The sequence below is a fragment of the Fundulus heteroclitus genome, chromosome 9, assembly GCF_011125445.2.
Source record: "Fundulus heteroclitus isolate FHET01 chromosome 9, MU-UCD_Fhet_4.1, whole genome shotgun sequence".
Lineage (NCBI taxonomy): Eukaryota > Metazoa > Chordata > Actinopteri > Cyprinodontiformes > Fundulidae > Fundulus > Fundulus heteroclitus.
Genome location: NC_046369.1, coordinates 29,553,190 through 29,575,974, shown reverse-complemented (window position 1 = coordinate 29,575,974; position 22,785 = coordinate 29,553,190). Strand labels below are relative to the sequence as shown.

The window sequence follows — 22,785 nt, the reverse complement described above, 5'->3', positions numbered from 1 at the left end:
CCGAGACACGTTGGATGCGGAGAGACAAATCGGCGATGACCGCCATTTCCTCCCACGCATCCGGGTCTTGCTCCTCAGCGGACGCGCCAAACAACTCCGCTTGGTAGGCGGTGAGGATGGAGAGGGCGTTGAGGGCTCTGGCCGAGAGGGCAGCTGCTTTGTACGCCCTTTCGGTCAGCGCAGACTGAAAACGATCGGGCTTAGCTGGCAGCGTCGGGCGCCTGGTGGAAGCCGCGGACAGCTGGCTCGCGCTGCCTGGGCAGAGATGCGCAGCTACCGGGACTTCCACCGGAGGCATGGAGAAGAAGCCATGGGCGTCCATCGCCTCGCAATCGAGGGATGCCGCGCCCGCAATGGGGCTCCTGTTGCTGTACGGGCAGCTAGTCCATGTTTTGGAGAGCTCAGTCAGCAACTCGGGGAAGACAGGAAGAAGCTGCTTCATCGCGTTTCGCGCCAAGGGAAGCCGTTTGCCTTCATAGCGGGACCGGGTGGGCTCCGCTATTGCAATCGGCCAGGGGATCTCCAGTTTCTCTGCCGCGCGTTTGCACACGTCGAGCAGGTCCACATGGAGGGAGGGAGCTGGTGAGCTCGCTCCCCTGTCTTCCCTGGTGGAAGGGCTCGGCAGCTTCAGCTTTTCAGTCTGGACTGGCGCCATGAAGATGTCATCCTCTTCCTCGTCCTCTGATATGAGGAACGAGGCGTCGTCATCCTCCTCCATGGGGCTAACATCCAGCACGTCTTCCTCGGGAAACGGGGGAGCACGGAGCTGCTCGCACTGGGCACTCCAGTCGTAGCCAGTCTCCGGGGCTTCCCCAGCCATGTCCTCGTCCTCCTCCGCGGCTGCCTCGTGGGCGGCGGTGGGGAGGAATGGGTCACGGTCCGAGATGCTAACCTGGCGGGCTAGTCTTCGTCTGAGGCTCTTGACCGTGAACACTTTGCAGTGCCCACAGGACCCGGGAACTTCGAGGGCTGACCTGGCGTGGTCGACCCCCAGACAGGTACTGCACACCGGGTGGGTGTCCTTCCCCGAAATTTTGTTCCCGCAACCATAAAGACGGTATTCTCCTCTGGTGTGAGGGTTTTTCACGGTTGCCATTTTCCGACGAGCTGGAGTGCTGGTAGGGAAAGGGATCGTGGCTAGCTGGTGTGCTAGCTTGGTGGGGTCGAGAAATTCGCTGGTGTGCCAAATGCTCGACCGACTCGAGCGTCCGCGGAGGGGAGCCGAGAGGGATTCCGCCGTGGAGTGAACGGAAAAAAAGAAAACGATACCGGTCCGGTCTGGAGTGAGCGGACAGGGCAGAAATCGAAGCACAGTGCTAGCGTCCGGCGACGGAAGCTAGCAAGGTCCGTCTATGGGCAGTTAAGCTAGCAAAAGGCTCCGACGTGAGATAAGCTCTGAGGTGAGAAAAGGTTTTGAATTGAAGTGACGTGATCTGCGCACGCTTTAGTAGTCGGGGCTACTGGGCGTGGCGTAAGACGAGCACTTTCACCGGCCAATCAGGATTGGCAGATTGAGATAAATGCTTCTATCAGGGCTGCAGGAGGCTGCATCCCATAGCGAGACACCGAGTGAATATTATGAAAAAGAACGTAATTAATCGATTAAATGGATTTATCGACCGGCCCTAATCCCATATCACAGCTCTGTGGTCGTCCAGCTGGAGGTTGGACCTGCAGCTCAGTCTAAGGTCTTAAAACCTCTAAAGCAGCTGATTTCCCTGGGTGTAGCTCCACACATGTTCCAACAACTTTCATCACTAGGTTAGTGTAATCTCTAAAAAGAAAACCAAGACTTCTGTAAAATAGCTGCTTTTTACTGTATTGGTTGCTTTAGAGACATCAGGGTAAAGCCTGAACACATTTCCTTCCTTCATGAGCTGGTTTGTGTCGGTCTGGCATAAAAACGCCCCACAGGCCAAGGAGTCCAGGGCTGTGAACACATTTATCAGGCACTGTAGGCCCCATATGTGAGGTGAGAGACGGCTTACCTGACAGTGAGGTACTGGGGGTTACAGACGCCACAGGGATCTGGGGCATGGAGGCCGAGGAGAAGGACGAGTATGAGGAAGCACAGGAGGTGATGGGGGAGGAGGAGGAGGTGACCGGAGAGCTTTTCTCCAGACTCGGGGAGTTTTCCCAAGCTTTCCGAGCCGACTCCATCTGAGGGGGGATAGCGAGACCAGAGCTGAGTGAGATTTCATCAGAAAGGGCCTGATGGAGGCCAGAGTAGTCCCTTACCTTTAGTGTTAGGTCGACAGTAGCAGGAGAAACCGTGCTGAGGCTGGAGCTCTGCTGCAGGGTCTCTCTGCGAGGAAGGGGCAGCGAGTGGGGCAGCGCCACCTGGGAAACAACATGCAGTCAGAACGCAGCCTGAAATCACCAGGATTGCTCTGGGAGGTGTGCAGCGAGGAGGACGGGTACCCACATTGGCCACTAAGCTCTCCTCCATTTTGTTCCCGCCCGTGGGAACGCTGTCGGCCAGAGAGGAGGAGGGGGTGGTGTAGTCCGTGACCGACTCCTGGGAGGACAAGAACTGATGAGTCAGCGGCTTTTTTCAGAGAACAGCTCTGAGACGTGGGGGGAGCAGAGCCGCTCGGTACCTTAGAGTTACTGGAGTACTCCGCTGAGGGGACCGTGATCATGCCCTCGATGTCCCCGCCCAGCTCTGGTACCGTGGCGTCGCTGGTGGGGGGGCTGGAGTCTGTGGCTCTGCTGACGCCTCCTGCAGACACGCCTCCCTCCATCCCTTCAGCCTCGGCTCCGCGCGCGTCTTTGGCCTTGCGGTTCTTCAGAGAGCGCTCCTTACCGATGGGACCCGGCTTGTACTCCTTGGGCTCCACCGGCTCCATGTCGGGCAGCTGGTGGGGGGAGAGATCGGTCATTGATGGAGAAACACGAACCCCCGTCAACCCCCTGCATACCGACCCGTTACCTTTTGGGATTTGATGGGACCGGTGCGGGGCTGCTTCTGTCTCTGTTCTTTAGGAGCAGGTAGTTTGCTCTCGGAGGCGGTCTCCAGCAGCGCCGGTCCGCCGTCGCTGTCGGTGCTCCCTGCAGACGACGGCGCCCCAAACTGAATGCTGTCTATGCCCAACTCGCCGCTGCCGTCTGCTCCAGGCTTGCCGCCCTGCAGGGATACATGTGCGTTTAAAAGGCTGTCCCGCGGGACAGGAAGCAGGCGGAGGCAGAGCGCTGATTTAGCCTACCTCTGGGGACACGGTGCCTGTAAAGGAGGTCAAAGGTTTGTTCCAGGCGCTCACAGACGGGGGCTGGGGAGGACTGATGGGGCCCACTGGAACACACAGAAATCACACGTCACACCAGGCCGTGAGGGCAAAACGCCGCCGTAAGTAGGGCTGAACCATTTTGGAAAATAATCTAATTGCGATTTTTTTTTCCTTAATATTGCGATTTAATGTGATTTTTTCCCCCAGTTTAATTTATCATGTCTTTTAAAACATATACAGACAACAAATAAATTTGTTTCCTCACTGTGCAGATTAGTTGCTAAAAGACCCACAGCGTCTAAACTCAGAGCAGAAATTATTGCGTTCTGCCTACGATATATTTAAACCAAAAGTGCAATTTTGACTTTTCTCTGCGTTAACCACAAGCAACAAAAATGGCTTCTAAATAAAGATGTTTGTAAACAAGGACTATTTAAAACAAGAATTTTTAATGTTTCTATTAATCAGAATATTGTTCAAGAGAACAGCTTTTAGTTGATTTGGACATCAATCCTTGTTGAACATAAAGTGCAACCAACAAGCAAGTCTATGTATTAAACTGATTGACCTGTACTTAATGCTATGTAGGATTATATAAACTCTAAAACATGTAATACAATAAGATTATCTCACTGCTGCAACTGTCTTCCCTTCCATGTGGAGGCAAACCCACTTTAAACATTTTACCAACACCTAATGGACGTGTCTAATTCCCTGATTGTTACATAGCCAAAAATTGCAGACTCTGCGATTTGGAAATTGCGTTTTTTTAAAATCGCGATTATATTGAAAATGCGATTAATTGTTCAGCCCTAGTCGTAAGCCGTAAAATCGTTCCCCCTTACGTTTCTTGACATCGGGAAGGACGGTGGCGCCTGCCACCTTGTTCTCCCACAGCTCTGTACCAAGAGTGCTGTGGGGCTGTGCAGGCGCGGGGGGGAGACTCTTGGAGGGGAACTCCACAGCAGCCGGGGGGATGGAGGGTAGCGGAGCCACGGCCCCTTCCAGCGTCTGAGGAGAAGCAGCGGGTTGGGAGGGGGCGTGGTGAGGATGCTGCGGGGCGGAGGCGGCCGACGGCGGCTGCTGAGGAGCAGCGGGCGCCGAGGCAACAGGAGGCTGAGCGGCCTGCTGCTGCTGCTGCTGTGGATGCTGCTGCTGCTGCTGGGAGGACTGCTTTTTGGCAAATCTTGGCGGCAGCTTTCCTCCACTTCCTCGGCTCTTCTCGCTGGAGCCTTTCTTGCCCCAGGTCTGGGGGAGAAACAAGAAAATTTTTTAGGACTCCTACAAATTTATCAGAATCGTTTCCTAGAATGAATTTCAAGAAATTCTGACTGAAAACGCCAACATCCAGCTTCCTAATCCAGACTACGTCTTTAAGAGGCCGTGGTGCAGACATCCCTACCTGAGACGTCTGCTCCTCCTTCTTGCGTTTCTCTTCGTCTTGCAGACGTTTCTGCTGCTTGCGGGAAACGACCTCTGTGAAACCGTCGTCGTTGGCACTGGACTGTGGATCCTCTGTGGTGGTCACCTCAGGATGGTCATCGATAATCACAACACCTAAATTAAACAGAAACGTGTTGTTTTTTTTCCCGCCCTCTGCATCCTTCAAAGCAGAGCACGCTTATTATACTAGAGGCTGGAAAGAGCTGTGGGTTAAAGCCGTTTACTGACTTGCGTAATTGTTGAGATCAAACTGAGAAAGCGCGTTCTCCTTTGGCTTCTTGGCGGTCTGCTTGGCCTCGTCTTTGCGCCGTGTGGGCTGCTCTTTGGCGGGCCTCTGGGAGGCTCCTCCAGCTGCTGGGGCCGACGTCTCTGAGCTCTGCTGGGCTCCAGGCCTGTTTAGAGAAAGAAAGACAAACGCCGATCAAACATCCTGACGAGGACTCTGCATAAAAGTGATAGTTTACGCTCGGCCAAAACGGAGGATCCGTGTAGACGCACAGCCTAAACGACAAAACACCTTTGCAGGCAAAGATCATCTCGTTTCCGATGGGGCTAAACGCTCATTGTAAAATAAAAATTTAAAAATCTGAGTGGTTTGTTTGGAGCCTGAACCTGACGAAGCTACAGAGGTCCAATCAAACTGATCCCAGAGGATCTAGATGCCAAAAAGTAGTTTGGCAAAGGACATGTTTAAAAAGAAAAAGAGCCAGACCTTGAAAATCCTTGAAACCAATTAAATGCTTTTTCCAGACCCAATGATACATTTGTTTTATTCACAGTGTTGTTCTAATGTAGAACAGATTACTAGATCAATGTGTGCTTCTGTGCTTTTTTGTTTCTCTCGTTGTGTCTCTGTTCTGTCTTCTGTAACCCCAGTCGGTCGAGGCAGATGACCGTTTACACTGAACCTGGTTCTGCCGGAGGTTTTTCCTTCCCGTTAATGGGGAGTTTTCCTCTCCACTGTCGCTTCATGCTTGCTCAGTATAAGGGATTGCTGCAAAGCCATGCAGACGACTCTCCCTGTGGCTCTACGCTTCTGCAGGAGTGAATGCTGCTTGTCGGGACTTTGATGCAATCAACTGGTTTCCTTATATAGGACACTTTTGACCAATCTGTATAATCTGACCCAATCTGTATGATATGATTGAACTTGATTTTGTAAAGTGCCTTGAGATGACATGTTTCATGATTTGGCGCTATATAAATAAAATTGAATTGAAATAAAATTGAATTGAATTGTTTCATCACCGAGTCTGGTTCAGGCTCCAAACAAAGGACTCAAAACTACTAAGTTTAAAAGCTCATTAATGGAGTTGATTTTTTTTTTTTTTTTTTTTTTTTTATTACTGTAAATCCCTGTGGAGAGTTTTACCTCTAAGGAAATATGATGTAAATAAATATGATGGTATGGATTTTAAGCCAACAGGTTTAATGTAGAAGGTACCAAAATCAAGCTAAATGTGTGATAATTTACTTTGTGTAATAAGGAAAAAAAACCAAACAAAAAAAACATAGGATGTCAAAATGGTAATAATTTTAAGGATAGTTGGACCAACACTTGCAGGATGGAGAAGCAGTGGATGAATGAATGAAGGATTAACCAGTGAAGGGATGAATAGAGAGAAAAACCAGGTGAATGGATGCATGGTTGGATAAATTTACAAGAAGGTTCAGTCTGGACGTACAGATATTTTTTTACGCTCATGCAGACACTGAGAATACAATCAGACGACCGCGCCTCCAGCCTGTCACCGTCTGTCTGGACGTTCAGCGCCGACATCAATTATTTAGACAAGCTGTGAGCAGGTTTCAGTCTGCGTTCATTTCTTGGTGCAAACGTTAATGGCCGCACACAAAGACCAGCAGCACTCACCCTTTGCGGCCAGGCTTGCCGCCTCCTCTCCTTTCTCCCTTGCCTCCTGCATAACTGCGGCCCGTCTTGGCGCCGCTCTGCGTTCTGCGATTCTGCCTCTCCGTCGGCCTCTGACTGGAGAAACTCCTCTTGGCTGCTTGGGATCCCTCTCGCTTTGGCGTCACGCCTCCGTCCGGCGGGCTCTTACTAGGCGTCAGCGTGCCCTGAGGGGGCGTGGGCGCCGGGGCGGAGGCGGAGGCCGCCTCGTTAGCGGCCTCCAGCGCTCCTTTCCTCTCCTCCCGTTCCCTCCTCTCGTTGAAGTCGCTGCTCTCGGACGCAGTTTCCCACTCCTCGTTGGCCTGGTCCGAGGAGTTCTGGTTGGACAGGTCGGGGGACTTGCTGCCCACCGCAGCGATGGTGGGGCTGCCAGTCTCAGGCAGCGACGCGTCTAAGTTAGATGTTTGGTCGTGTGGCGGCGCGCCGGCTGCAGCCTCAGCGGGCGTGGTCAGGGGAGTCCCCGGCGCTCTGGACATTGTTGGAGAGAGGGAGACGGAGGCGGGGGCAGAGCTGGTGGCGGCGGCGGGCACAGAAGGCAATGAAACGGGGGGACTGGTGGCGGGATCTCCACTTCCCATCACCGCAGCCTCTCGCTCTTTCAAGCGCCTGAAGCGAGGAGGCTTATCCTGCCGCGGGGGCCGGGCCGGTCTGGATCGACGGGGCCTCTCGCGGCTGCTCTGAGGACCCCCCTCTCCGAATTTCTTTCCCTCCAGCTTGGGGGGCCGTCGATCGGTAGGGGGGTTGTCGTATCTTGCGGAGGACTCTGCGTCCTCGGGCCTGAAGGTCTCCATGGGTTTAGAAGGCCACTGAGACGAGGAGTCTCTGGGTCCTGGCCTCCTCAGAGGGGCCGAGCGGGGACCGCCGCGCTCCCTCGTGCCACCTCGTCTGCTGTATAAGCCTCCTCTTCCTCGCCGAGAAGGCTCCCCCTTAGGAAGAAACCCTGGTCTGGGTCGGCTGTCGTCGTCCCCCCTCATGCCGGCCTTCTCCCCGACGTGAGGCGGCTCGAAGCCTATCTTGTGGGGTCCTGAGCGGCCCTCGCCGAGGAGGTCCCTCCTCAGCGGGCGGCTGGGTTTGGTGCTCGGCTCCCGGTCAGAAGGCCCGGTGTCGCTGGCCGATTCCCTGCCGCCTTCGCTTTCGGAGTCCGTGTCCGAGCCGCGCCGCCGCCGGCGTTTTGGAATGACTTCAAAGTCGGAGCTCTCGCTGCGCGTTTCGCTCTCCTCCCGGTTGCGGAAGGCGGCGGCGCCTCCGGCTGACGGTAAGTCGGAGCGGAGCCGCGGCTCTCGGTACGGGTACTCGGGCCGGCTGCGGCCGCGGCTTCCCCTGCCGCGGTACGTCCCCCTGTAGCTCCGCCCTCTGGAGTAGTACTCTCCTCGGCCGCGTCCTTTGAAGTTGGCGTCTACGGGCCACTCCCTCTCCTTGTCAGCCTCCTTGTCTCGCTCCCTCTCCCTCTCCCTGTCCTCCCTTCTGAAGGAGCGCGCAGGGAGATGCGTTTCTTTGCGGCTGGGCAGTTTTGGTTCTGGATGTTTGTCGTTGCTGGGCGGCTTGTCGGCTTTCTCCTCCTGCGAGGAAGAGGTGGGTACCCCTGAAGAAGGCTGTGAGTCTCTGGGCCTGTGGTGGGCAGCTGGAGCTTCTTCCGCCTCCACAGGTTCCCTCTTCCCGTCGCTCTGAGCGCGGACGCTCTCAGACACGGCTGCAGCCGCAGATGGAGCTTTAGCCGGCGGCTCCTTTTTGGGCCGCTCCCCTTTGTCTCCCCTCTCGTGACGCTTCTCCCGCTCTTCTCTCTGCTCCCGCTCCTCTTTCATGTCCCTCAGGACAGGCTTTTTAATGGGGCCCGACCTGCGGACGGGTCGGTCTCCTCCGGGTCCGTCTCTGCGACCCGACCCCGATCTCCCACCCCAACGGAGGTCGGCTTTCTGCTTGCTGGGAGCCGGCAGAGGGAGCTTCTCTGGTTTGTGTAACCCGTCGGCAGGAGGCGTGGCCCTGCTGCTGGCTGCGGCGGCCTGGGGGTAGAGCTCACTTTGGGGCTTGTCGGCAGCCCGCTCCCCCGTGTCCGGCAGCTCTAGAGACTTTGTTGGCAGGGGCAAGCCGTCAAACCTGGGCTCGTCCAGCTTGAGGGAGTGGCTGGAACCCTGAGAGACGCTTCTCTGGAGCATGGCCTGACCGAGCGCCTCCACCTCCTCCCCGCTGGGCAAGCCTTGCTCGTCGGCGTCGAAGGTCGTGCTCACGGGGGCCCTGTCGAGAGGCCCCGACACGTCCTCCAGGCCCTGAGTGAACGCAGACAGGGACTCAGAGTCCCGAAAGAAGTTATTTTTACGGGAGTCCACCGCGCCGTGATCCTGAGCATACATAGCTGGCAGAGCCCTGTCCAGATCCAGACTGGAGTCCATCCTGCAAACAAGCAGCTTTGATTAGACTCAAGAATCTGCTTCACCAACACTCACTTCACTAAAGCAACAATAAAGCGGCCATTTTTCTGCTGTACGTTCTCCCATACCGTTGCTCCTTATTATCGTCGCGGCCCTTCGGGGGCGTTACGGAGGGCAGCGGCTCTGCCTGCGGGTACGGCTCCGACCCCCACACCATGCGCGAGTCGGAGGGGAACCCGTGGTCTCGCACCGGTCGGGACAAGTGGTCAAAGGAGTCGGAGCTGGAGCTGGAGTTGTCGCCGGGTTCTCTGCGTACGATCTGCTTCGGAGGCATTCTCCCTGAAAAGAGCAGACCGAATATGATCCAAATTATTACATTTATTTATAATATTTCCCTCCTTTATTCTGGCATTTAGCAAATTAATTATTTCGACCAAAGTCGCTGACCTAAAACAGGAAAACCTTTCATTTTAATAATATGCTAACTTTTATACAGTATGTAAAAAAATCTGTCAGTCTTCCCAGTTATTCCTGCTTCTGCTCACCGGGGTGAATGTTTGCAGGGATGTCCATAGGGGGGCGGCCTGACATCATGCGGGGGTCCATGTAGGATTGCATCATGAGCCAGCGGGGGTCAAAGCCCATGGAGGGCAGGTGCTGGTGGTGGGGACCCATAGGTTGATACATGGAGCGGTGGGGCTGCTGCTGGGTGGCGGGAACACTGGCGCCACCTGAGGGGGACACCGAGCCTCCACTTTGCTGCTGCTGCTGCCACTGTTGCTGCTTCATCTGCTCCTGTTGGGGTTTGAGGGGCATTGATGCAACATTTATAATGAAACCGACCCATTTTCATTGGTTACAACTAATTAGGAACTGCTTCATACTGGGGCGTAAACTTTGAATAAATCATCTATGTAATTACATCTAACTTTGTGTAGAAAAATAAAAACACGTCATTTTGCACCGTTGAAAACGTTAATGTAGGATTGTGCTCTAATGAATCTGAGGTTTCCTTAACATGAAGCAAAGCTTTGGTCTTTGAGGCCCCTGTCTCTGAAGCAGAGGTCTGGACCACATCTGATTTAAATCGGTAAGAGATTTTATTCAACCCTCATCAGTTTACGATCCGTGAAAAAAACGCAAACTTGAACAAAACTCAAGGGTAACACCTGAATTTACTGAAGACTTTGTAGCATCTGTGCAAAATAAGAATTTTCCACAAGGACAAATGGACTATGCCAGAACAGTCTTTATTCAGCTAGGATAAAATAAGGGAGTTCTTTGTATCCGAGGACGAAAGCTTAAATTATTAGTTTTTAATTATAAGAAAACTGCCACAAATCCTCCCTGATGCTTCTCTAGTCACTTGCTTCAACCAAACCTCCTGAATTTATGAAGTCCAGAGCAAACAGAATAAAACAGTTTTTACAATCTATTTTCGTTGACTTAATCTGTACATGTGGCTGTTTTATGTGTTTGATGAGTGCATTTGTTTTTGGTTGTTCATAGCATGTTAATGCTTTAAACTTACCTTGCATCTAAATAGACCTAAATAAACAAGATTAGAAGCTAATCATGGCGGAGCCTACCGGGTCCTGACAGTTTTACCTGCTGTCTGAGGAAACGCGGCGGCAAAGACTTCTGAAACTGCTTGGAGTAGCCTGAGATGACGGAGGGACGCATAGCAGCTGCTGCCTCCCCTTCCAGCGGCGGAGGTGCGACGGGGACGTCCTCGCCTCCAGGAGGGTCCATGTGGGACAGGGACAGGTGGGGCTCATCCACTGCAAAAAAAAACAACAACATTAGAAATCCAGTCAATACATGGAGAAAACATCTGCTGAGACTTGGCTGACCTCTGTTGTCCTCCATGCTGAAATAGTCCCTAATAGGTAATGATGTCCTATCAGTCTGGTCCTCCTGCACTAACGGAGCGACCTCAGCCAGAGAGGCTTCTCCCTCGCCTGGAGGCTCCGGGGCTACAGCTACGGGTCTCTGGACGGGGGGGCTGGCCTGACGAGCTAGCTCTGGCTCCTCCTCAGCGCTAGCTTCGACTCGCTCCACCCGCTCCCCGTCTTTGTCCCCCCTCTCAGCCAAAGGGGCTTGAACAGCCGGGACGTCTGGCTGCGGGACAGAGGGGACGGGGCTGGCTGCGGGAACGGACGCCGACGACACTTCCTCCCCGGCAGCTGCTGATTCTTCGTTGGCGCTCGGCTCACTGGCGGCTTTGGCCTCGTTGGCCTGTCGGTGTTTTTCATTCAGACGCTTCAGTTTTTCAGCACAGGCGGCGAGCCTCTGCTCCTCCATGCGCCGCTCCTCTTCCTCTCTCCTGCGCCTCGCTCGCTCCACAGCTTCAGAGACCTCAGACTGCTTCTTTCGCTTCTGCCGCCAAGCGTCAGAGTCCTCGTCGGCTCCCGGTGCCACAGCCGCCTGCGGTTTGCTCCCCCGCGCGGCACCGCTGCCGACCGGCCGCGCGCCGCCCTGACAGACGGAGACGGTCACACTCAGACTGAGCAAACACGCCGTCTCATCGTGGATTCATGTGATCCAAATGTGCTCTACCTGGTAGTCCTGTGAAGTAGCTGATTTACTGTACTGCCCCACACTGCCAGGTGATGGCGCCCTAGGATCTACGCTGTCAGCCCAGGAGGTCTTGGTTCCCCCGCGCTCTTCAGATCCCTCCTTCCAGCTCTCTTGGTTTTCTGAAGCCCGCGATCTCATCCACTCCCTGAGGAAATACAATCCAAGGCCCAGTTTTATTAAACAAGTCAGATCACTGATCTCTGGCCCAAAGTTTTCAAATAAAAACGCACAATTTATTCCGAGGAACCATTTAGTGGTTTTCTTTTAGTTTTCTTTTAATAGTTTGCAGCAATAGATTAAAATGTTGAGTTTTCTAAGATGAAAAGATGGAGAAACCAGTGTGTAATTGGCCACATGTTTAGTTTAGGGCTGAACGATTTTGGAAAATAATCGAATTGCGATTTCTTTTCTTAATATTGTGATTTAATGCAATTTTTTTTTGTTCAGTTTAATTTATCACGTGTTTTAAAATATATACAAACAACAAATCAATTTGTTTCTTCACCATGTGGATTAGTTGCTAAAAGACCCACAGCATCAAAACGCAGAAATGATTGCGTTCTGCCTACAATATATTTCAACCAAAATTGCAATTTTGACTTTTCTCTGCATTAACCACAAGCAACAAAAATGGCCTCTAAATAAAAGATGTTTGTAAACAAGGGCTATTTAAAACAAGAACTTTTAATGTTTCTATTGATCAGAATATTATTCAAGAGAACAGCTTTTAATTTAATTGGACATCAATCCTTGTTGAACATAAAGTGCAACCAACAAGCAAGTCTATGTATTAAACTGATTGACCTGTACTTAATGCTATGTATGATTACATAAACTCTAAAACAAGTAATACAATTAGATTATCTCACTGCTGCAACTGTCTTCCCTTCCATGTGGAGGCAAACCCACTTTAAACATTTTACTGACACCTAAATAATACGTCTGATTCCCTAATTGTTACAAAGCTAAAAATTGCAGACCTCTGCTATTTGGAAATTGCGTTTTTTTAAATCACGATTATATTGAAAATGCGATTAATTGTTCAGCCCTAGTTTAGTTTCTTTTCTCTGCTTAGGTACCAAGCTAAAACACAGCACGGCCACCGTTATTATGGACTACAAAGCCATGTAAAAATGTGGAAGTTGGCCAATTTTAAAGAATCATCTTGGAGAACTTCAACATGCTTTAAGCCTGAACGCTGAGGCAAAGTGTTGCTGTGTTTTCGTTCCAAGTTATTCACACAGATTTTCTGAGAGGATTCTCAGATTCTTTGAATGTGGGCTGCGGTCCCTCATGTTCAACGCAAAAACTTTAAAACAGAAAAATCCTGGATCGGGCTAAATGATCCAAGATGCCCTGAATAATCAAAAGAATCCATTTCTCACCAGTTTTCTTTGTCTTTAGCAGCTTGGTTTTCCTCGTCGTCGCTGAAGTTCAGTTTCTCGGTGTAGTCGACCTCCATCTGAGCTCCTGAGCAGCAAACGGGACATGATTCATGTGAAAACTCAAAATGGTTTTTAAATCTAAAAAATATTTTTCCCAGTAAAGCTACAGACCTGCCCAGCCTTCATCAGTATCCGTGTCTAAATTGTCGAGCTCCTTCAGCTCTGTTGCACTGATGATGGAGGGTCTGTCGGGGTCTTGGAGCCAGGCCTGGGGGGGCGGCTGCTGGGGCCGTGCCGGACGGGAACCCCTGAGGATCCAACGGAGCGGAAAGCAGAAACAAGCTTATAAATATTTTTGCTCAGGTTAAGTTTTATGCCATTGGGTAGATGCTGGTGAATAAAACTCACTTCCCCCCCTCCTGAGGCACGGGGTATCTGAAGTTGCCCTGGCCTGGGGCAAACGACATCTGTGGGTAGGCGTGGAACATCTACAACACAAACCACCACCGTCACGCAGAGTAAAACAAACACAAAGCTGCTCATGGCATCTCTGTCACATGCGACTTACATAAGGTGGCATCATGCTCCTGAATGCCGGGTCAAAGTGGGTTGGCACCCCTGCAGGAGGCTGCTGCCCCCCGTTAAGTTTAGGCTGAGGGGGGGCAGCGGCGGGGGGGCACCTCTCTCGCCCATCCCTTTTCTCCCGTTGGACTTCGGTTGTAGTGTTTCGGCCGGCTTCCTCGGCTTCAACGGGAGGAGTGGAGGTACCGAGGCTTGTGCTGCCCTCCTCCTGAGGCTTGGTGTCCATCTCAGGGGGGCTGGATGCAGTGTTCAAATTCCTGCCTCCGCCTTCACGCCAACTGCCAACATCTAGAAAACAAAACGAGGGAGGTGTCGATTATTTTACTTTTGGTGAACGTGTCTAAACTGAGCTCAAGTTGGAGTGGTTAAAATAGAAATACACGTATGATTCAACTGAAAGCGTGAGCAGATCTTCTCGTCAGGGTTTTCAGACTTCCCAGTCCTTAGGAAAACATTTTAAAGCAGAAATACAGAAACTCCGGGCTCAGGCCTTAAATATGGAAGAAAGGATCGATCGATTGACACATGCACACAAATGGACAGACGTCTTCATGCACTGAAGACTCAATGCAATCTGCTGGGTTTCCTTAGATAGGAAACTTTTTCACCAATCTGGATGATTTGATTGAATTTGACCTAATTAAGTGCCTTGAGATGACATGTTGTGAACTGGCGCTATATAAATAAAATTTAATAAAGTGATAGATTGTAAAAAGCTGGAAAGATGGATGAAAGGACAGGTGGACAAAGACAAATAATGGACAAGCACAGCATTTGACGGACAGATGAAGCCGCGGATGGATAACTGGATAAATTTCTGGATGGACAGAAATTGATGGATAGATGGTTGGATGGATGATTATAGAAGAATGGATGAATTTAGATAAATTGATGAATGGATGAGGGACAAATTGTAGATGAAATGATAAATGTACAGAAAGGGATGAGTGGATGTTTGGATGGAAGATAAAGAAAATATAAATGAACAGACAGACGAAAGGATGGATAATGGACGGATGGATGGGGGGCTGGATGACTTGATAAACAAATGGACTTCTTGGGGGGGGACAGACGGGTGAAGGACGGGAACAGATAGTATAAGATGGATTAAAGGCTGGATAAAGGGATGGACAGAGTAATGAATCGATGGGAGCATTGATCGTTTCGACTACAGAATGACAATAAAACTCACAGACAGAAAAAAAGACAAACTCTCTTCTGATCTCCACGCCGCTGAGGAAGTTTGTCAAGGAAAATAAATCTGCCGACAAACATGGGTCCATTACAGAGAGATTACTAAAAATTATATAAAGTAAAAAAAAAAAAAAAAAAAGAAGATTTAATATGAGGGCATTACAAATCCCAAGTCTGTTTAAACCCGACGGAGGAACAACAGATCTGACATCTGCGAGGTTGCTTCAAACAAAACTTTAGTGTTTCCATCTGTGGTACAAATTACAAATATAAGAACGTAAGCAGAACTTTAAAGACATGCGCGCTTTGAGAGGGTTAATCTTTCCCTCCCTCCCCCCCTCTAGGTCCCCTTAAACTACTTAGTCCAACACAGCCTGGTGTATGTGTGTGTATGTGTGTGCCAGAGTGGCCCTACTTTGTGGTCTGAGGCTTGGGCCCGGTCCATAAGGCTCTTCATCTTGACCGTCCCCTTTCTCTGCTTCACCAGCTGCCTGCAGGCTGGGAAACTCTTGATGAAAATGGGTGCTTACACGAGGAGATCCTTCAATAAAAAACAAAAACAAGCGCATCGTTAGAAGGTTACAGATAAAACGTCTCCCTGAAGGTGGTGAACAACAAGTAAAGAGGCCATACGGAGCAGAATCCACACTGGATATACGTCACCATCATTTAGTCACATTACAACCACAAACTTCAGCATGTTTTATTCAAATTGTATGTCAAACAAATAAGGAAAACACATTTAAAACACTGTTCTGACCTACAGGGACGAGTGGTAGGAAGAAATCGGCAATGGAGCGGCTAGTTCAAAGACCAACAATGATGTCAGTCTCAAGATGTGCAAAGGAAAACTTTGCACCCAAAAAAACCTGCAGCTGTAAGCGTAGTGATGAGGGCTGTGGTAAGTGTTGACTGAGGAGGGCCGGGTACGAATCCACAGCAGCCTTTCTACGTTTCTATTGGTCAAACCTCCTGATAACGTCTCATTTTCTTTCCAATTCACCATTTAGCGCTACTCTGTTCCAGCTAAACACATAAAAACTTTGTGGTTTTAACTTCACTAAAAAGTTTAAGGGGTAAAAATACATTTGCAAAGTATGTGGAAACATTGTGCATCAACAGCTTACACTATTGACGACCTATAAAGTCAATGTACCTCTTGGTTTAATATCACAGACTGCCTCTCAGGTCTGGCAGGTTAAAACAAAAACATCACGTCTGAAATTTCTTCTGTAGAGAACTTCAACAGAACTGAACCTAAAAGCTCATTTGTCTTTATAAATCGGCCCAATGGTCACTTTGATGAGTCTAAAGCTGAATATTTATTGTACTTTATCATTTCTGCCAAAGCCCTCCTGTTTCACACAACAGATGGGGCTGAAATATAGAAAATGTGCGTTTTGGGAGGGAATTTGTGACTTTTGGAGCAGCTGGTAATGATATTTACCATCGAGCTGCGGCGGCTTGTTGTTTGCCCAGGAGCGGCTTCCCCCTGTAGACGGCTCTTGTGACTGGAGTGGTGCTGGTTTGCTTTGCGGTGGGGGGGTTTCCTGTTGCCTGTGGTGGATTACAGCAAATTTAGACAAATGCTTTTTATCAAAATCACCAAGTATTTTATTGTCTTCGTCATCAAAAACATAGCTTTTTAGCTCCTATGCAGCTCAACATGCTAAATAAAGAAAATAGAAGTCCTCGGTTTACCTCTCCTCTCCCGCCTCAGCTCTGGACGCCCAGCCGCTACCGTCTTTGGGGACGATGTTGACGTTGGGGTCGTTCCCCTTGTTCTCCGCCTTCAGGCTGGGCAGGTTAGCTGGAGGGGGCATGCGCCGGCTGACAGCAACTTTGCCCAAACTCTGGAGGCCATGTCTGGCAGCCACTGGAGTGAGGACAGGAAAAGCAGCCATTTTAGGAGCTTTCAAAAACAGATGCAGGTCTGATTTTTATTTAAACTCATGTATGAGGCATCCGTCACCCTGCTTCCAACTCTAGCCAGGATGCAATCCGTTATGCATCTTCATACTAAAGGATTCTCCATATGGTAAATCACTCTTTATTGTTCTGTATCGACACATTGATACTGAAACCAGTGTCTTGATTTACTTTGGATAAAACATCAAATACTTTATTTTACCCTGGGAAACTTCTAAGCTGCCAAGATTGCAATTACCCACAACAGCGTTTCTAACCATTGGCGTCGGTCGGTCGAGACACAGCGAGCGACGGCGGACTCTTACCAGCAGTTTTCTGGGTCTCCAGAGATTTGCCTTTGTAGGTGTTGAAGAGGCTAAGGGTCGCATACTTTGTTTTGCCATCCTTTGCCTTGGTGCTCTGCCCTGACTTCTCTGACATTTCGCTGGAAACTCATTGAGTCTGGTCCTTTGGCCTCGCCCGCAGAACCAGCCTCCTAGAAGAAGACAGAGAGAAAGACGAGATCTTAATGTGGCGCACAGAACAAAATCAAGCTTTATGTCAGACTTTAAAACGCAGAAATTGTGAGATAAGGTGATGTTCCTACATGTTGACGGCCTCTCGTCAACAACCGCAGCAGTGGGGAAACAACAATTGGTACTTGGATGGGGACAGTAGAGCAGTCAAGGGCCAGAAAGTGAATTAAAAAGGAGGATTATCACAGATAAAAGACAAAGCACATTTGGGACTGCAGTGTCTTTCCTAAGCATGGCGGAGGTCATTTATTATTAACGGTGGATCGGTGTAACAGAGCTGGTGAGCATTGTGGGGAGCTGAAGGCTGCGTTCTGCTCAAAGGAGCCGGCAGCTCCGATCGGCGCCGTGTAAGCACCTGAAGTCGGCTCTGCTTGAAAAGAAAAGTTCAGAACGATAAACTTTATTGCATCTATTGGGCCTAGTTAGCTGCAGCTGGGCAGACAACCTTTTGCTCAAGTCTGGGTATCAAAATAATGGTCTGACGACGTTATAATAACATTAATCAATGCTATATTAGTGTGGCTGTACAACCGGTGATGCTGCTTAAAGGCATACTATGCAACATTTTTCAGTTAATTAATATGTTCCATACCGTTTTGGATGATTAAATGAGTCATTTCAGGTTGAACTAAGGTTTTCTCGGCCGCCCTGGTGGTCTGTGGGGAAAATACCGCACTTGCAATTGCAGGAGCAGTCGGCCCGCACCCACAGGCTCAGAAGTCTCGTGTGCATCGCGAGAGTCGGTCTTGCTTTACGGCGAGAACTGCTACACGCCCGCAGTGAAAGGTGTGCTCGTTGGTAGCGCAGTGGCGATATTTGTGCAGTTATCATGGCGGAACCAGCGAGAAAACAGCGAAAGCCCATGTTGGAGCAGGCAAGAAAGAGGAAAAGGGCTCTGGACAGAGAGAGGAGTCGTACACGGGTGAACATAGAAGGCTGCAAGGCTGACGCGGACCTCGCGTTTCTGCTGATGCGATTGTAAGTAACATTGTAGGGTTTCCCTCACGCTACCGCCTCGCCGACATTCCAAAAAAATAATAATAAAAAAATAAAACTAACTCGATATGCGCGCCGCTCCGCTCAGCCGGTCAGCGGTGCAAAGTTTGTCTCCCCCCCGCTCCGCTCCGCTCAGCCGGTCAAATAAACATGCAAGCATATTGAGTTTTATTATTATTATTATTATAATCTTTTTTTATGTTGGCGAGACGCTACCGCGGCGGCGGCGGCTGCGGCTTGGCGAGGCGGTGGCGGTAGCATCTCGCCAACATAAAAAAAAATAATAATAATAATAATAAAACTGGCGAGGCGGCGGCGGTCGCGGCTTGGCGAGGCGGCGGCGACCGCCTCGCCAAGATAGCGCTGCAAGAAGCTTGATGTTCATACCTTCACTGTGTTATTCATTGTTTGTACTGCCGTTTTTTCCACTTTTCGTTGCGTTCGCCTGTCTGCTAAGCTCAAAACAACCGCGCCTGGCTTGACGGAGGAACCAGAACAGCTGAGCATCTTTACGACAGTGCACTTTTACTTTCGCCCTCTTGGGGGAGCCTCGCTGGAAAATCAACCCCGGTTGCATAGTATACCTTTAATAAGAATTTAGATCAGGAACAATTTTTGTGCTTTTCAGTGAGAATGATGACACTTTAAAAGCAGTAATTTTACTACAGGTTATCATCAGTCTCTGTAGTGCAGAAGCCTGTGGAACAACAGATGAAGAGGCAACAAACTACACGCTTATATATTTATGACATCGTAGAAAGTCCTTTTAAAACATATAGAAAGACTGTTTCTCCCAGATGAATTCTCATTATTTATAAAGCAAGTAAGCACCAATACATTCATCACATTCTGTGCAAGGTAAAAAAAAAAAAAAAAAAAGAGCTTGGCTTTATTCAGCTGGAGAAACTAAACGAAGAACAAATGAAGTCGTGACGGAGCGGCACAATTAAATATTCACAGACCAACACCTTAGGAAGAAGGCATGAATCAGGGACGACCCCTGGAGAAATTCACTGCCTTCCTGTCTAACGAAAGGTCGGCTCAGGGAGCCGGAGCGTTAAAAAAAGGGACGCCGATCCGTCTCAGAGCGCTTTAGGACGACAGCCTTTGATATTCAGAAAACGGCACCCGGGCAAACGCAGCGCAGGGATTCATTGCAGCTGGAGTTTATGGTTTTATACACAAACAGCGGCAGAGAGTACGTTTAACAAGCCGTGCAGATCAGCCATCTAATAACCCGCGTGCTTTTTAAAACAGCTGCTACTTTACTGTCGAGTCAGGTGTTTAACAATCAAGCTGAAGGAAGCACAGAGATGTGTGAAGCCATTTGATGGAAACCCTTCGCTGCAGACGCGTGTCGACTGTATTCAAAATGACGACATGATGAGAGAGGTAGACGTTGGTAGGCGTGGCCCATTTCCTACATTTTACAGTTTTGGTCATTTGATGATGAATGATTGTCAGCACTCAGAGCTGAAACAAAACGACGGGTCCTGAGGAAAGCAGAACATCCGCACACCGATAACCAGCCCTGACTGCATACCGTATTTTTCTAACTTTAAAAGGGTGCACTTAAAATCCTTAAATCTTCTCAAACATTGATGGTGTGCCTCATATGTGATTAGCCATTGTGCTTACTGACTGATTTTATGTGGTACAACGCGCTCAAAGATCTGTTAAAATGTGTTAGTACGACTTTGGTTAGCAACAACGCCGCTCCGCTCAGTGGATATTCAGAGCATTACGGTACACTATCACCTGATCGGACCCCTGAGCTGTCTACAAGACTGCCTGACTGTAATGTTGAAACTAGAAGTACAATAATGTAAATTGATACACTGAGCTTCTCCAAGCAGGCGGTCACCAGGACACGAAGCATCACAGTGCCTCTCCGTTCTCACTGACAGGTGGGAGCCTTCTGGAAAAGAAACGGCTCTAGGTGCTCAGCTAGCTAATCACACATTTTATAATCCGTTCCCCCGCTTCGTCCCACTGGCAGGAAGTGTGGGATTTGTAGGAATTCCCCACAAGAAATGTAGACAACAGTACGCTGGACTATGAAGGGTAAAACGTCTGATGAGAGTCAGCGCGGAGTCAACCGAGTTCACAGTATGCGCACAGTACACATGAGTATGTGAGAGCCTGTGCCCGGAGTACATGCTAGCAATAATAAACCTAGTAAGTCAATTCAATATAAAAGTTAAGTTTATTTAGTTCTTATGTTAGAAACAGGGCAGTGTTGTCCAACTACTCTGTCCTCCTGACAGAGACGGATAGCTCTCCCTCTCAGGAGAGAGCTGTGTACGTGAAGGGGGGTAGTGATATTACACACTTAGGAAGAATATTTAGCGCACCTTATGGTCCAAGAACTTCAGTACCTTCTTTCAACGAGACATGAAACGGCTTCATCAGCAAACAGACACACAGAGGTTAGATTTATTTCTACCCAAAAGAAGCAGCAATCTGAGCCGGATACCCAGAGAGGCTGAACGCATGAAAGCGAGTTTTTTGCCCTTCTGAGCCTTCAGCCTCTATTGTCAAACATGGTGGACGTGGAGGGTCGTGTGCGCTTTAGAGAAAAACACCCCAGTGGTCAAAAAGACGCACCTTCTCTAAGGAATGAACACAAAGACGGCCGTCTACCTCTACCAATGGTAATTGTGCTAATTGCCAACAGAAGGTGCTAAAGGTCGTTGAAAAAGTCAACGGCAATCATTTCGTTTTAAAATACGTTTAGCACCTGCTGCTTTACAGCGCCTGATTTTTTTTTAAAATTTTTTTTAACTGTGAAGGACTTTGTTGCCCTGAGAAGGGTGCAATATGACTAAAATTGACTTGCTTAGCTCTCAGCGTGAAATAACCAATGACCAGATGCAGCGAGAAGCCAAGGAAGACACTTCTACTGCCGTTAGTTACAATTAGAGGATCTAATCTTCCTTTCAATAGTGGTAAACGTCAGAAAGCTTCAACGTCTTCACCACCCCCCCCATCATCATCATCATCATCATCTCACTTCTCCGCTCAACGGTCAAAGAGGGATGTCGGTGTCAGATTGCTGGCGTTCAGAAACCAGGTCATCCATTCCAAAAAAACTGTCCGATGGGAGTTTGCTACATTTGATTAGTGTCAAAGAGAAGTGGACAGTGACCGTCTTCAAGGGTTGATGGTGCGAGCGCCGACTACCCGAGCCAAAGCCTGCAAAGTGGAGCCTACAGTCAGTCTCTGCCAGGAGACCCCACTGAGGTCCCGCTGACGGGTTAGTCAATAAATCAAAGCTCCTGCCCCACTAGGCATCCCTGTTTCCTACCCATCGTTCACCTCAAAGCTGCAGACATTCCCAGACTTCTCTGCTTCTCGGTCCTTTGAATATGAATGTGGGGAATTTACACCTGGAAGCCGTTAAAAAAAGATAGATGAATGGATGGACAAAACAATCCGTGGATCAGAAAGGAAGAATGCATGGATGGACTGGATAAATGACAGAGGGCAGACAAATGGAGAGATGGGAGGAAAAGAGAGAATCTGACAAGCTGATAGATTAATGGACAGATAGGTGAACAGGAGAATGTAAAAGATGGATGGGTGGACAGCTCAGGTTTCTTTTCTCCACGTTTATCCAGACCTGGGAAGCTAGAGTCCCGGTCTCTCCGGACATGAATGTCTGGTCAGTGAGGAGGCGCAGCTTCCTGAATCAAAACCCACCAATTCATGTAATAAGCTCCTAAAAGAAGGACGGCCATTACAAAACGTGCTTATTGGGTCTCAATTTACTCCTAGTTAAACACGTAGAGACAAAAAACGACCCTAGAGCACATATTTCATTAATTAAGCTCAATAAAACACACAAACACAATTTTAAGGCAGATTTAGCAGCTTTTTAGGGGGTTTTCAGACTCGCTGACGGCTCAGCGGGCCATCCTTTCTCCATGAATCAAACAACGGAGCGGGTGGGTGGCTCATGCCGGCATGGGAGCGCAGGCCCTCCTCCGCCCAGAGCCCCAACCAGAGGACACCAGTCACGGCTTTTAAGGGCCTCTCTTAAAGGGGCCCCGGGGTCCCCGCCAACGCGGCCCAGCGTGCGTGGGGCCGACCGTGGCGCTGCGGCGGCGCAGGCCACAGGCTCGCGTCGCTCGGCGTAGTTTCGTTTCCTCGCCAGTCGCCATCACATCCACTCACAGCCCCGTCCGTATGCTAACCAGCTAGCGCCGTGCGGCGTGAGGGGCTTTTAGGGAGTCGAAGCGGCCGACTCCAGCGCGAAAAAAACACAGACCCACCTGCCGCCGCAGCTGTGTCCCCGGCCTCCTGTAAGGTCCCGTGCCCCCCGCTCCGAATCCGGTTTCGGCCTGGTCGGAGGTGAACGAGTGTCTGTCTGGCCGGCGGATTACAAAAGCTGGCTAGCCCCGCTTAGCTCTGGTCGCTAGCTGCCAACAAACCGCTGTCCACATGCGAGGGGGGGGCTGGTTGCTTTGTGCGTCCCCCGCCGCTTCTAGCCGCCGGTCTGTCCTCGTGAGCTCGGCCTTTGGTGCGGGAGGCGGCGCGCGGTGTTCTCGGTTCGTCCCGTGGCTCCGTTATCTCGTGCCTGACCGTTTTTCTGCTTGAGTGAGGCCCCGCTCGCGCCGCGGCCTGTCCCCAAAAAAATCAAAGATGGCAGACACTAGT

At 50.0% G+C, this 22,785-nt stretch overlaps 1 protein-coding gene across 4 annotated transcripts in view; it reads right to left on the bottom strand.

Moving 5' to 3' along the window:
- The window catches only part of prrc2c (proline-rich coiled-coil 2C), a 33,337-nt gene extending 10,552 nt beyond the window's left edge, over positions 1-22,785 (bottom strand). For 2 of the 4 annotated variants that reach the window (XM_036141419.1, XM_036141421.1), the window contains exons 1-24: positions 22,401-22,784; positions 16,921-17,090; positions 16,388-16,562; positions 16,134-16,243; positions 15,102-15,227; positions 13,479-13,780; positions 13,319-13,398; positions 13,082-13,227; positions 12,911-12,995; positions 11,505-11,670; positions 10,799-11,423; positions 10,554-10,726; positions 9,491-9,740; positions 9,074-9,284; positions 6,544-8,967; positions 4,899-5,062; positions 4,630-4,784; positions 4,073-4,475; positions 3,207-3,292; positions 2,933-3,127; positions 2,601-2,858; positions 2,426-2,518; positions 2,239-2,340; positions 1,989-2,160 (exon numbers count right to left, since the gene is read on the bottom strand). In XM_036141419.1, the coding sequence (XP_035997312.1) occupies positions 1,989-2,160; positions 2,239-2,340; positions 2,426-2,518; positions 2,601-2,858; positions 2,933-3,127; positions 3,207-3,292; positions 4,073-4,475; positions 4,630-4,784; positions 4,899-5,062; positions 6,544-8,967; positions 9,074-9,284; positions 9,491-9,740; positions 10,554-10,726; positions 10,799-11,423; positions 11,505-11,670; positions 12,911-12,995; positions 13,082-13,227; positions 13,319-13,398; positions 13,479-13,780; positions 15,102-15,227; positions 16,134-16,243; positions 16,388-16,562; positions 16,921-17,035 (6,616 nt within the window). In that variant the 5' untranslated portion in view covers positions 17,036-17,090; positions 22,401-22,784. Of the gene's footprint in view, positions 1-1,988; positions 2,161-2,238; positions 2,341-2,425; positions 2,519-2,600; positions 2,859-2,932; positions 3,128-3,206; positions 3,293-4,072; positions 4,476-4,629; positions 4,785-4,898; positions 5,063-6,543; positions 8,968-9,073; positions 9,285-9,490; positions 9,741-10,553; positions 10,727-10,798; positions 11,424-11,504; positions 11,671-12,910; positions 12,996-13,081; positions 13,228-13,318; positions 13,399-13,478; positions 13,781-15,101; positions 15,228-16,133; positions 16,244-16,387; positions 16,563-16,920; positions 17,091-22,400 lie in introns of all 4 variants that reach the window. The other 2 variants (XM_036141420.1, XM_036141422.1) reach the window with 2 other exon arrangements.